This window comes from Ranitomeya imitator, chromosome 1 (assembly GCF_032444005.1).
Source record: "Ranitomeya imitator isolate aRanImi1 chromosome 1, aRanImi1.pri, whole genome shotgun sequence".
Classification (NCBI taxonomy): Eukaryota; Metazoa; Chordata; class Amphibia; order Anura; family Dendrobatidae; genus Ranitomeya; species Ranitomeya imitator.
This window is the reverse complement of record NC_091282.1, coordinates 657,354,798-657,369,146: the sequence shown is the minus strand read 5'-3', so window position 1 is coordinate 657,369,146 and position 14,349 is coordinate 657,354,798. Positions and strand designations below refer to the sequence as shown.

General features: G+C 45.8%; 1 protein-coding gene across 2 annotated transcripts in view; it reads left to right on the top strand.

Annotated features, from left to right (window-relative positions):
• The first annotated feature begins 4,345 nt into the window (after nt 1–4,345).
• The window catches only part of LOC138639649 (NACHT, LRR and PYD domains-containing protein 3-like), a 515,752-nt gene continuing 505,748 nt past the window's right edge, over nt 4,346–14,349 (top strand). For both annotated transcript variants that reach the window (XM_069728773.1, XM_069728772.1), the window contains exons 1-2: nt 4,346–4,391; nt 8,104–8,154. In XM_069728773.1, the coding sequence (XP_069584874.1) occupies nt 8,130–8,154 (25 nt within the window). In that variant the 5' untranslated portion in view covers nt 4,346–4,391; nt 8,104–8,129. The remainder of the gene's footprint in view (nt 4,392–8,103; nt 8,155–14,349) is intronic.

Below are 14,349 nucleotides of genomic sequence, written 5' to 3'. Positions count from 1 at the left end.
ATGCTAGCTTTGCTTCCATAATCCCACAGGTGCAGATTAGTAAAAATGTTGATTGGATCAATTACATATATTACAGTGAACAAAGGTTTGTCAATTTTACCTGTGATGCTTTCCAGGGTATAGTTGAGGAATTGGGCCCTAAGACTAGAATGACCCTCCAAAACCGACTATCCCTTGATATGATCTTAGCTGAGAAAGGAGGAGTCTGTGGGATGGTGGGAGAGGAATGTTGTACCTATATCCCTCAGAACTCTGGGGTAAATGGAAAGACCATGATAGCCCTTAAGAAGATAAATGGGTTAGCAGCAGAATTAAAAACTAATGCTGGAGTAGACATATCTTTCTTTTCCGGTTGGTTGGGTGGGCTCAAAGGATTCCTTCAACAAGCTTGTCTGGTACTGATTGCTCTCTTTGTAGTTGGATCAATAATCCTCTGTTGTGTTATTCCCCTGTATAAAAAGGTTATCATTGAGGCAACTCCGACTGGCACCTTCCTCAACCAAGAAGTAGACCCACCAGAGTGCGATGGCACTGATCCAGGGGAAATCCCTAAGTACGTCCCCCTCAAGAAGTTAGACAAAACCCCTTTACTCTCAGATGATGCTAAAAGATTTAGTTTAGGGACAGTGGGAGAACTCCATGTGAAGCTAGTGAAGGGTTCAGCTGCCTGGAGGCCTCTCACAAGGGGAGAGCTTCTGAGGTGTCTGGATGAAGAAATCCACCTCCCCTTTCCCCATCACATGGACAGTCTCGAAGGATCTTTCTTTTTAGGGAAAAACTTAGTGTTTAGGGGGGATTGTCAAGGTGAAAATATATGTCTTTATACACTTTTGTACTTTTATATATTCTTATGCTGTGAAACAATAAGTTTTTCTTTTTCATGCTTGCTAATGCAAATTTAACTGTATTTAAGATGGCTGCCAGTATTCACCTTTGCCCCACTTTCAGGCTGAAGGAACAAGTTGCACATTCCAGAAGGACAAGTAACATTTCTCTGGAATTCGAAACTTAACAAGATGTGGACAAAGAAAGATTCATCAGATGATGTCAGAGCCAATCAGAAGGACTGAATACTAGATACATTGCTTAACCCCTGCCTATTCCCGCCCTCTGCACACCTTCCCCCAATAGATCATGTAATATTGTGTATCAGGAAATAAAGTTCAGTCGTTGCTGTGACGTTACACACAAGTATGCAATGAGTTTGAACCAGCATTGTGTCTGACTCATTCTTATCCGGTACCAACATGCTCTCAATATGATTTGGAATGACTGGTGGATGAAGGGTATTGTCGTGACGACCCCGACAGTACTACAACACCCAGGCGCTAGAGGAAGGCTACTGATTTCTACCTGGATAAAGGGACTCTGGATTTGCCTCCAAACCGGCCGGACTCTGCCTGCCCTGTGATCTGGTGCTCTGGACTGTGGATGCTGAAGCCTTCAGTAAAAGGTAAAGAGACTGCAACCTTGTGTCCTCGTTCTTCACTGCGCCTTACACTATTCACCATCTATACACTGGGAAGCCCTGGGGACATACCTAACGTGTGGGAAGGTATACCATCTAGCTGCCATAACATCATCCCAGCGGACCCCTAAGCAGCGTCGGTCACCCTGACCGAATACCACAGGTGGCGTAACGAACATTTCCCCTTTAAAGACCTTTCCCTTTTACAACGGACCTCCCGAGGGTCACAGAGCGGGTCAGCCACCGTGACATCCCCCTTGAGAACCAAAGGGCCCGGTACCGAGTACCCCACTGCCCTACGGGGGCGATCCACTAGCGCAAAGCAGGGGAATCGTAGTTAACCCTCAGCAGAATAGGCGCCTATGCATACTTTCAAATAACTCGGAAGTATGCATACCACCCGCAGGAAGTAATAACTGCGCATGCGCAGAAGCTTCAGGAGAGTTCCAAAAGGTGCCTGCGCATGATGTAAACATGCGTTCCAACAAAACCTGAAGGGTGCCTGCCACCCACCGGAAAATGCCACTGCAAATGTGCAGTAGCTTGGCTCACATTCCTAAACTACTAAACATGGAGCTAAGCGCTACAAATACTGGAAAGTGGACCTGCATATGAGCACTATACCACAATTATTTGTCACCACCCAGACAAAATAGACACACAGTGCATTTAAAAGTATTACACAAAACAGACAATCCAAGATTCCGTCTGGGAATCCAATAGACAGATGAAATGTGTATTAATTCCAGAAATTGAAAAACAAATAAGCATAGAAAAAAATAAAAATAAACAACAAAATGGTAACAAAAAAGAATATTATTGGAGGGGAGGGGGAAAGTGAAGGGGGAAAGGGGAGGAAGGGAAGGGGGGAAAGAGAAAGGGGAGAAAGAGGGAAAATGGGAAGGGGGAAGGGAAGGAGAGGAAAAAGAAAAAATAATAAAAAAGAAAAAATTATACAAAAAGAAAATAAAGAATTATCAAGGCATTAGAAAGCCTGTAAAAAGCAAATCCTCATTGAGGCCCCCAGGTGAAACTGACCCGCGCTTGTAAATCCATCGGGACTCCAATCTAAGCAGTTCGCCCTGGCGGTCCAATTTACGAAAGTTTTTAGGAATGTTCTGTAAACCCATCACACGTAAACAATGGGTACAACTGGAATGAACCTGTAAGAAGTGCATAGCATTTGTTGTCTGTAATTGTATCTTAGGATTAATAGAGAAGTATAATGCACTTTTGTGTGCCCACACTTAATGTGGTGTCTATGCAAGCAGCGATGCGTCTGACAGGAAGTGGGAAGTGCACATGTCTGTCATCTCCTGATGGCTGGAGCGTTGCACTCGGCGACTCATAGTGATGTGTGCGGGTCAACGACGTCATCGGGGACTTTCCCGTGACCCGCACCGCGATGGGCTGCAAAGTGTGACGCACCCCTGGTGCGGTTGATGAGACACATGCGCCGAGAACGCCCAAACACCTGCACATAATTGTAGAGCTCTATATAAAGACTGCTGGGACATTCCTCAAACATACCTCAAAGAAGCCATCGCGAAACACGCGTTGGGGCTACAGTCTGTGGTGTCTTAAAAGAGGTAGTATGGGTAAGAGCACTTTTATATTTATGAGATAGGTAGTTGTGATTTTTTATATATTAGCATATGGCACTTTATGGACTTGTCTATTAAAGACTGCACATAATTAGTATTGTGCCATGCAATTTTGAGTATGCACCTCTCCATTCCAGCACTAGCACTTTGTATGTATGTCGATGGATGCTATACCCACCTCATCACATGTTCTTTGAGACCCACAATTTTTGTTATCAATCCCTCTCTGTATAAACTATTGTTGCTATGATAGATTTTTGTAAATCTATGTGCCTTTTTGTGGTATAATAAGAAAAACTTTTTTTAGTACATTTTGTCTTTGGACTAATTACTCCAGGTATCTTATTCTTTAGATTGAATGGGAGTGTCCATATGGGTATTGCCCAAGTCCCAATTCTTCAGGCAAGGGACTGTATTTAGGATGTTATAGCAATGTATTCTGTTCTGATTCTCTTGTTTCCTAGCGCATCTTCTCAGCAGCTCCACTGCTCGGCAAAGCGTGGCCCGAGATGAAGTGACATCATCGTGCCCGCTGCATCAGATGTACAAGGGGAATGATGAGAAAGGGTACATCACATGACGGTCTCTCCTCCATCATTGATTTTAACTGTATTGGTATCTATGATACTGATACACTTGAATGCGCATTGCGGAGGGAACTGGCGCTGGTACCAGGCCCCCCTGACTCACAGGCTGCGTGAGCTGGGGGCCCCTGGTGGAGTGGAGAGCCTAGGCAAATGCCTAGTATGCTTGCCCTTTAAGCTGACCCTGGAAAGCTTCCAATTATTGGTGGAGATGGTGTTGGAATCTATGGTATCAGGTTTATTAGTTCTTTAGTGATAATCTCCTGCTGATAAAACTGTGATTTGTAAAAAAATAAAATAAAATACAGTAAGCAGCTCAGTAAATGATACATCCCTAGATTTGGGGTATCTGTCTCTACATCTTACTGTTCTCAGCTAAGTGGATAAAACCTGCAGATGGAGCAAAGTTTACCTTGACTGAGATAACACAGGGCTGAGATATTAGTGTCATTCACAAGTTTATATATTGTTAACCTTCTGTGAGAAGTTATCAAGAATGTATGTGGAAATCTCACCCTTCGCTATTTTTGTTCTCTGTACAGCGTTATGGTATGTGTAGCAGTAAGAAGCAATAATAACAAGGAACCATTTGCTAACTGTGTTTTCAAACCCTTTTTATTATGAGAGTAAAGGTTGAGGGGTTTTTATGCGAGTCTCTCTTCCTTATAGATCCTTCTGTACCTGAGTCTGGACTTTGCCTCTTGAGACAGAAGACGACCGAGCGCTGCAAAACTGGTACGTTTTTGTATCATTATAATCTTATTACAAACCCCACTCTTTACTATATTTTCCAGTATATCAGTCATTTCCTATGATTCCTATGGCTCTTGACTATGACAAGAACTTTGTTTTCCACATTTGTTTAAGGTGTTTTTTTTCCCCGAGTTTTTCTTTGCCTTTTTTTCTACTCCTTTTCTCCTGGTGTTGGCTGTGACTATATGGAAATATTTAACTCACTGCAGTGTACCAATTTGGTGACAGTTTTCTTAACCTTTGGTGTACTTATTTTTGATACATACCCTACATGTTTCCCCACATGATTTTCTATAGTACTATGAAAAAAAACGTACACATATGGAAAAAAGTAAGAGTAATGGCATGACAAGGAAATATTTGTAATAATTGTGTAATTGGTGGGGTTTTGTGCAAGCAAAAAAAAGAGAACAATGCTGCAAAAACATTATATAAGGTTATCGGCACATGTAGTCTTTGTCAGGCAGATTTGGAATCCCCCTGAAAAAGTGTCCAATAAAGTAAACATAATTCAGAGCACTGTAAAATCCACATATCTGTGCACAGATTCCCGCTTGGGTAACTTCCTTTAACCAGTTCAGGGTTCATAAACACTAAAGCAGCGGTTAAAAGACTCCACATGGTTATTCCTTCCGGCAGCTTAATAGGTAGACTGAAAACTGCCAGAATGATGGGGACACCATTTCAGTTAAACGACTGTTGGCATTTTCCTGAAGTGGCTTCAAATGTGAAAACTTGGCAGGTGCGCATTTTACTTTGTAAAGTAGACATTGTCACTCGTGTGTGATTGCTTCACTCTTTTGCCCACCCAAAGATCAGGTTCACATGGAAATAAAAAAATAATTAATTGCAATATGCACTGGTGTGGTTTACAGACCAAGCTAGTGCATGTAAATAGCAGGCACCTCCTGCACCCTATGTGGACGAGCAGACAGAGGTGGTCATGTCTGCAATTTATGGATGTGACCAGCATTGGACTGGAGCACCTTGGGCACACCAGAGAAGATCATTCTTGGGGTCCACTATGTAGCTAAATAGAAATGAATACAAGACCGCCGATTGTGCAGTAAAACACACTAATATCAGGGTATAATATAAGATAGTACACGTCTAAATTATGTAGCAGGGGTTGGGGTAGCCCCATCAAAGAATATAATGTAACGCCCTCATAGAATTTAATGCAACTTTCTCCACCATCACCCCATCATTGCCCATTCCACCACTTCCATCATTGCCTCTTCCCCATCACCACCATCATTGCCCTTTCTACCACCTCCATCACTGCCTTCTCCCCCACCACCCCATCATTGCTCATTCCACCACTTCCATCATTGCCTCCTGCCCCACCACCCCATTGTCCTTTCCACCACCCCATCATTGCCTTCTCCCCCACCACTCCCATCATTACCCTCTCCTCCATCATTGCCTTCTCCCCCACCACCCCCATCGTCCTTTCCACCACCCCATCATTGCCTTCTCCCCCACCACCCCCATCATTTCCCTTTCCACCACTTTTATCATTGTTTTCTCCCCCACCACCTTCATCATTGTCTCCTCCCACACCACCCTCATTGTCCTTTCCATCACCCCCATCATTGCCCTCTCCACCACCTTCATACACACACACCTCTCTTTACATTCCCCTGCAGACACACACACACCTCTCTGCACGTTCCCATGCAGACACACACACACAGTACCACTCACCTCTCCGCACATTCCCCAGCAGCATTTTCATTGCTGGCAGCTTCCTCTCTAGCACAGCCATGCACTGAATGCTGACGTCACCCGGCTACGCTGCTGTATCAGACAGGAGGTGTCGGGCACGAAGCAGGATGGATCCCTTCAGCTCCGCTCTACTGCCATTTTCTCCTGTAGGCAGAGGAGCTGCAGGCATTGCTCCCTGCCTACTGTCCATGAGGACAGCGCCCCCCCAGAGCCTCAGAGCCAGATAAACAGGCCAGATTACCCTCAGTGTTAGCCGCCTGCAGAGGCCCCCTCCACCACCGATGCATCCACATCGGCTTTTCATGTGGTATGCTAGACGCAGCCTGAGGCTAACACTGACAGCTATTACAGTGAAATGAATATTCACCCTTCTCCACTCCCATGGTGGCATGGGGAAGAGTGAATATTCATTTCTCTTTAGCATCGGGGACAGGATTCTGTCTCCTGCTGCTGCTCTTCTGGCACCGGGCGGGCTCCCCTGACTCAGGGGCCCCATAGCAGCTGCATGGTGTGCCGCTATTAGCAACACACCACTGGCTTGGGCCCCTGGAGCAGCGGAGGTCCTAGGCAGCTGCCAGCCATGTATGTCAGCAGGTGTCAGTGCCTGGGCCCACTGTACAGTCTTCCGGTTCTCCAATTGGCCAGGCCAACTCTAGATGTGACTGGTCTAATGACTAATGAGCTCATCTGAACTCAACTAATGTTGGCCAAGCCTGAAGATATTAACAGGATTCAATTGACAGTCTAATGTTTATGGGGGACCCTGACAAATGATTGTCGAGGGGATAAGGATCTCACATTTCCAATTTAGATTGCGAATCCATTTATTCTCTAGAGATAAGCCTCTACCAGGGATGCCTGGCAGTGGCTCTCTCATAGAGAACACAGTGATTGGCAGAGCGAGTGCTCCTTTGTATGGAAGATAGCTGCAGGTCTAATGATCAGCCGGATCATCATTCAACCAACAGCTAGTTAAAGGGAATCTTTCACCCCAAAAATCGTATATGAGCTAAGGCCACCGGCATCAGGGGCTTATCTACAGCATTCTGTAATGCTGTAAATAAGCCCCCGATGTAACCTGAAAGGTAAGAAAAACAAGTTATATTATACTCACCCAGGGACGGTCCCGCTGCGGTCCGGCGTTTCCCATCTTCATACGATGACGTCCTCTTCTTGTCTTCCTGCCGCGGCTCCGGCGCAGGCATTCTTTGTCTGCCCTGTTGAGGACAGAGCAAACTACTGCAGTGTGCAGGCGCCGGGAAAGGTCAGAGAGGCCCGGCGACTGCACACTGTAGTACTTTGCTCTACCCTCAACAGGGCAGACAAAGTATGCCTGCGCAGGATTAGCGGCGAGAAGACAAGAAGAGGATGTCATCATATGAAGATAGGAGGCCCCGGACACGGACCGCGACGCCCATCGGACCCGGACCGCACCGGACCGCCCCTGGGTGAGTATAATATAACCTGTTTTTCTTACCTTTCAGGTTACATCAGGGGCTTATCTACAGCATTACAGAATGCATTACAGAATTCTGTAGATAAGCCCCTGATGCCGGTGGCCTTAGCTCATATACAATTTTTGGGGTGACAGATTCCCTTTAACTTGTGTGAGGGGCTTTAAACCCCTCATAGACAACATATAGCTGTCAGTTATTTCTCCCAACTACCACACACAGGAGTCGTCATCTGGAGGTGACTTATCTCAGGCAGGGGAGAAATAATTTGCTTTTCCAAGTGATATTGCCCCATAATGGATTCTTGCAGTTTTGGTTAGCCATATACATTCTGTATAAATATCTGCAGTAATACATGCAACAAGGAAATGTGCATGCATACCACTCTGCATACAACCTGCAGATTTCATTATGGATTAGTTGCAGATTCAGGGCTGGTCACTTTTTGAGGAATACTATATACATGTGAACATTTTTTTCTTCTAAATATAATAACGCTTTTCATCTTGCAGATGTTACTTCATCCCCAGGTTCAGGAATGAGCAGTATAAGCCCCAATGATGGTAAGTACGAATATTCCTCCTCCTTTTTAGAACAACCATATTACGGCACTCAGCAAATGATCCTACATTTCATGTACAATTCACAATCCTAATAAGTAACAGATATACTGACAAATGGTTTCTGTTAAATCAATACTATGATATGTTTGCTGGGTGCTTTACTTTGTATCTATTTGTGATAGTATTGTGATTCGGGAGTCTTAATGCAACCAACAGAGGCATGAGGCGAAAACAATCAAGGATGATTATAATTCTATTTAGATACAGTGACATCAAGTAACCCTGAGCAATTATTGCTACAGGAAAGATATATATATTAGTACCGTGTTAGCCAGTAGATAGAAAAATATTTAGAACTGAGAGTCCTCAGGGGTTGATACCTTTTAAGGTTACCATCTTCTCAGTTAGCCATTAAAAGGTATCAACCACTGAGGACTCACAATTATAAATATTATTCAATTATTGCTAGTAACTAGGCAGATTAACATTCAAACTAAGATAACTACAGATGGAAAAAACTGAACAGTAAAGTTCGGGGTCAGTATTGAACATCTACTGTTATGCATGTACCCAGAACACAGACTTCTCCAGGAGAACAGGAAGAGAAGGGACTGGCTGATGGGAGTATTCATCAGCCATCTCCTGTGCTACATTTAAATAAAAAAAACAGCATGGGGTCTCTTCTATTTTTGATAACCTGCATGGCAAAACCTACAGCTGCAAGCTGCAACCCTGAGCTGTCAGCTTTATCATTGCTGGTTATCAAGAATAGAGAGGTCCCACGCTGTTTTTTAAAATTGAAAAAGGACAAGTCTATATTCCAAACAGCGCTCAGAAATAGGAAATAGGAGAAAAGGTGTCCTCCTGCAGGAATTTGTGCTGAGTAAACAGCAATACTAAGGCTAGAAGTAATCCCTACTGCGAGAGGGTGTCTTAATTTCACAAGATTAGCAGTGTACTTGCTAAATAAATTTGTCATAATACTACCACACGTATAAAGATGTTAATGCATATACGTGTAGTTATACACAGAAGCTACAACTACTATTTTAGGAATAGGTTGCTAGAGAAGCTGGGTGCACTGATCCTGCTCACGTCAGGAAAGCTGGGTGCACTGTGTCCATAGCCGCGGTGTACTTATACAATACATACACCAGACTGCCACCACATGTGTATAAATGCTAATGCCTGTAATTAAACATAAAGGCTCAAACTATTACCTTGGGTTTTGGTAGCAGGTAGCTAGAAGAGCTGGGTGCACTAATCTTGCTGTCGTTAGGAAAGCTGGGTGCGCTGTGTCCGGCTTGTGTTGTGGAAAGAAGGCGCTATTTGTCGGTAGTAGACACGGAGGTGCCTGTCCGTGTCAGCATTGAGACACATGCGGAGCTGGTAGGAGTCCGATGTGTCGGAGCGCGGAGACCACCGCCAGAGACACGCAGCAATGCTCTAGAAGCCTTGCGGCCTGAAGGGAGTTGGTGGAGTTTGTTTATAATGTATCAGGAAGCTGATACAAAGTAACTAGGTTCTGTGAGCTCCTAGCACTGACCTGCATTGGTCCATCTGTAGCTGCACGTAACCGTGGATCTAAAGATCTAAGGATTCCGGAGGCTATATGGGGCTAAGTTTGGGCAATAATAGTGTACACCAGATGCTGTCCCGGTCGGTGGCAGGACTAAGGAATACTATTGCCAAGTGACCCAAGCGGTATGACCGCGTATAATAGGGTTAGTGTTGTCACACCCCAACCTGTAAACAGGAGTATAGAAATATAGATAGGGTCCTAATCCTACGCGTTTCGGGAGCTTGCGGCTTCCTTCTCAGGAAACCTGGAACCCTGGTTTGGCACACGGGGATTTTATATTAAAGAAGTCCTTTCTGTGAGGTTAAGCAGGCAAAGTCGCTCCCTCTGCAAATCATCCAGCACAATTTAGTTTCATCATTAGATTTCATCTGGCCAGCAGATGGCAATCTCTCATTAATGCAAGGGCTCTTCAGGAATATCATGGTTTCTTATTACATCATATGGCTTTGTCTGCATGTTTATCATAATTCTGTGAGCAGCCTGGGTGATGAAAATATACTACTCTGTCCTGTTTTCCAATTTTAATTTTTTGCTTTTCCAAGACACTACTATCCCATCAACAAAAAGAAAGTAACCCAGTATGCTATATTGGGTGTCAGATATACATAGGGAAAAAAACAATGACAGCAGAAATTTTGTGACATGTACCGTATTTTCTGGCGTATAAGACGACTGGGCGTATAAGACGACCCCCAACTTTTCCATATAAAATATGGAATTTGGGATATGCCCGCCGTATAAGACGGGGGTCATCTTATACGCCCAGTCATAACTGCTCATGTGACCGCGACGTCACTGAAGGTCCTTCACTCACCGCATTCTACGGAACAGAGGGAGACGCTAGCAGCGCTGTGATCCAGGGCCCGTCCGAGGGTGAGTATATCCATGTTTTTTATTATTATTCTTTATTTTTTACATGAATATGGATCCCAGGGCCTGAAGGAGAGTTTCCTCTCCTCCAGACCCTGGGAACCACACGCCGAAATGCAGGATCGCTCCCTGCACAACGCCGTACCCGGCGTATAAGACGACCCCCGACTTTTGGGACAATTTTTAGTGGTCAAAAAGTCGTCTTATACGCCGGGAAATACGGTACTTTTCTTAAATTGAATTAGGCCAGGTTCACATTAGGGTATCTATGCACAGCGTATGCCTACATACAGAACCGCATAGATCTGCAGGCGTCTTGTGTACATATTGTGTATGCAGGGACATGCGTTTGTATCAGTTCACATTTGGATGTGTCCGCATTCGTCATTTCGCAGTGTGCAGTGAACGCAACATGTTGCATTTGTCTATGGCAACACATTGGTATGTAGGAAGATGGACCGGGCTAGTGGTCCCTCTTGTGTGTCTGGTCCGGAACTGTTGGGTTGTCACCATTGTTGCCAGGGGAAAGACTTCCTGACTTGAGCAGACCTTTGCACCTGACTGATGGGGGCTAATCGTGTATAAAAGGGACTGAGCACGGGTAGTCGGGGCTTTTGGCGGGTACCCAGTGTGTGCGATAAGAGGTTGACTCCCTCTCCGCTGACCAACTCCATTTGACAGATCAGACTACGGTCCCCACACAGGCAGACCTTGTTTCTGAAAGGGACATTTACACGCCACCTCTGACCCTGAGAGTGCTTACCGGACTGTGCCTCTGACAACGTCAGACGGATCGCCCAGTACCGATCCCGCAGTGCACGCTGAGTACAGGAGTGAGATTGTGGCCTGCTCTCCAGGACTGGACACTTCACCAGTGGTGCTACAAACTTGCTCACGGACAGCTCCCCATTCCAAGATCAGGAGACCACGTGCAGGAAGAACCGGATACTTCACTGCCATGCAGAGACAGTGCTTCACTTATCTCCAGGACCGGATCAGGAACGGCGCTATCGTGGGATATTACAACCTCCACCGTCCAGGAACCAGAGACTGATAAGTTAACTTGTTATTTGACCTTCTGCTATTACCCGGTTGCCGTTATCATTTTTGTACTGTTTACATATTGTTCCACCATTCTCCCTGAGTGGAGAGTAACTACTGAATTGGTTAATTATAAAGAACCAGTTAACTTTTGCTCTGTCTCCTGCCTGTCACTGCATCCCTCATTCCTGCTAGTACCTTACATTTGGCGTCATCAGCAGGATGCAGTCTAACAGCACGGAGGTGGCAGATCAAGCAGTTGGGGGTGGCCTCATGTCAGGGCCATATTTGCCACTAGGCACTTGAGTGCACGTGCCTAGGGCGCCAGGATGAGGAGGGGGACGGTACCTGAGCAAGTATTTTTTTTCCACCTGTGTCCCCAGGGACTGTTATATAGCGTCTGTGGGTTCAGAGCGGCTGGAGGCGGAGACTGGCAGGGAAGAGGCAAACAGTGGACAGGACTGGAGAGGGGTGGGGAGGAAGGAAGAAGCAGCAGCCTGAAAAGTAGGAAGATGAGGAGAAGGAGCATTAGCGGCACTGGAGAAGCGAGATGCACGGAAGCAGATCTAAGCACCCCAGGGCTGTGAGCAGCCATAAGACGCTGTGCACGGAGTGGCCAGCTCTGCTTGCAGTGCTGGGATCACTAGTGTCCAGCATTGCGCCTCCTCCTGGGACTGGCTGAGCCTTGCTTCTTCGTGATACCTTCTGCGGCTTCAGGATACCATTCGCAGAGGAGAGGTGAATAATGCTGTGTGTGTATATGTGTGTGCAGAGAAGTGAATGTGTGTGTAGGTGGAGGAGAGGGCAATGATGGGGGTGATGGGGCAGAAGGCAATGACTGGGTTGACAAAGAGGGCAATGATGGGTTGATAGGGCAGAAGGCAATGATTGGGTTGACACAGAGGGCAATGATGGGGGTGTTGGGGAAGAAGGCAATGATTGGGTTGACAGAGAAGGCAATGATGGGGCAGAAGGCAATGATTGGGTTGACGGTGAGGACAATGATAGGGGTGATGGGGAGGAGGAAATGATGGAGGTGGTGATTGGACAATAATGGGGTGGTGGGGAGGAGGAAATGATGGAGGCAGTGTAATGGGCAATGATGGGGGTGGTGGAAGAAAAGAAAATGATGGTGGTGGTGGAAAGGGCAATGATGTGGATGGTGGGGGAGGAGGCAATAATGGAGGTGGCGGAATGGGTAATGATGGGGTGGTGAGGAGGAGGAAATGATGGAGGTCATGGAATAGGTAATGATGGGGGTGATGGGGAGGAGGAAATGATGGAGGTCGTGGAATGGGTAATGATGGGGGTGGTGGGGGAGAAGACAATGATGATGGCGGTGAAAAGGACAAATATGCAAAATGGTGGGGAGGGAGGAAATGATGGAGGTGGTGGAATGGGTAATGATGGGATAGTGGGGGAGAAGGCAATGATAGTGGCAGTGGAAAGGACAATGATGGGGGTGGTGGGGAGGAGGCAATGATGGAGGTAGTGGAATGGGCAACAATGAGATGGTGGGGAGAAGGCAATAATGGAGGTGGTGAAGAGGTCAATCATGGGGGTGGGGGAGAGGGCAATAATGGGATGCTAGGGGAGGAGGACATTGAGGGGTGTGAGGGATTGGGATGGGAGGAAGGGGGATTTATAGTGGATTTAGGAACAGGGGGAGGTGGAGGAAGACGTTATCGATTATTATGTCTTAAACAGTCACTTAGTATAAAGTGTACTCACTTATGTATAGCACAGTCCCATGTGTATATATACTGCTCAAAAAAATAAAGGGAACACTTAAACAACAGAATATAACTCCAAGTAAATCAAACTTCTGTGAAATCAAACTGTCCACTTAGGAAGCAACACTGACAATCAATTTCACATGCTGTTGTGCAAATGGAATAGACAACAGATGGAAATTATTGGCAATTATCAAGACACACTCAAGGAGCAGTTCTGCAGGTTAGGACCACAGACCACATCTCAGTACCAATGCTTTCTGGCTGATGTTTTGGTCACTTTTGAATGTTCATAGAATCATAGAATGGTAGAGTTGATTTCCTGGGCAGTCACATTGTAGAAGGATCATCTTTATTCTCATTTGCACAAGGAAAGACTAGAAGCAATGGGATGAAACTGAATGGGAGGAGACACAGATTAGATTTTAGAAAACACTTTTTGACAGTTAGGGTGATCAATGAGTGGAACAGGCTACCACGAGAGGTGGTGAGTTCTCCTTCCATGGAAGTCTTCAAACAGAGGCTGGACAGACATATGTCTTGGATGATTTAGTGAATCCTGTTTGGGCAGGGGGTTGGACCAGATGACCCAGGAAGTCCCTTCCAACTCTATCATTCTAGGATTCTATGATATCCTTCCTACAGCGACCGAAGACCAGTGTGGGAGGTGATGGTGGGTACTGTGGGCACGGAATGCCAGCACTGCAAGGTGGTCGGGACTGGAGGAAATTAGTGTCCTCTATGTGACTCCTGCACGGACCGGGGCAGGGTGTGGGGAGCAGGAACTGGCAGCTATATCTGGTCCTGTGGTGGAAGCTTCGTGTGTACGAAGCGAGCTACCAGTCCATTTGTGAACTGAGTCCTCCTATGGGCAGTGCATTATACTATATTGAGACCTATGGGGAGTGCGTTATGCTTTATTGAGGAGTATCTGGTGTATTATGCTATATGGAGGCTATCTAGGGGGTC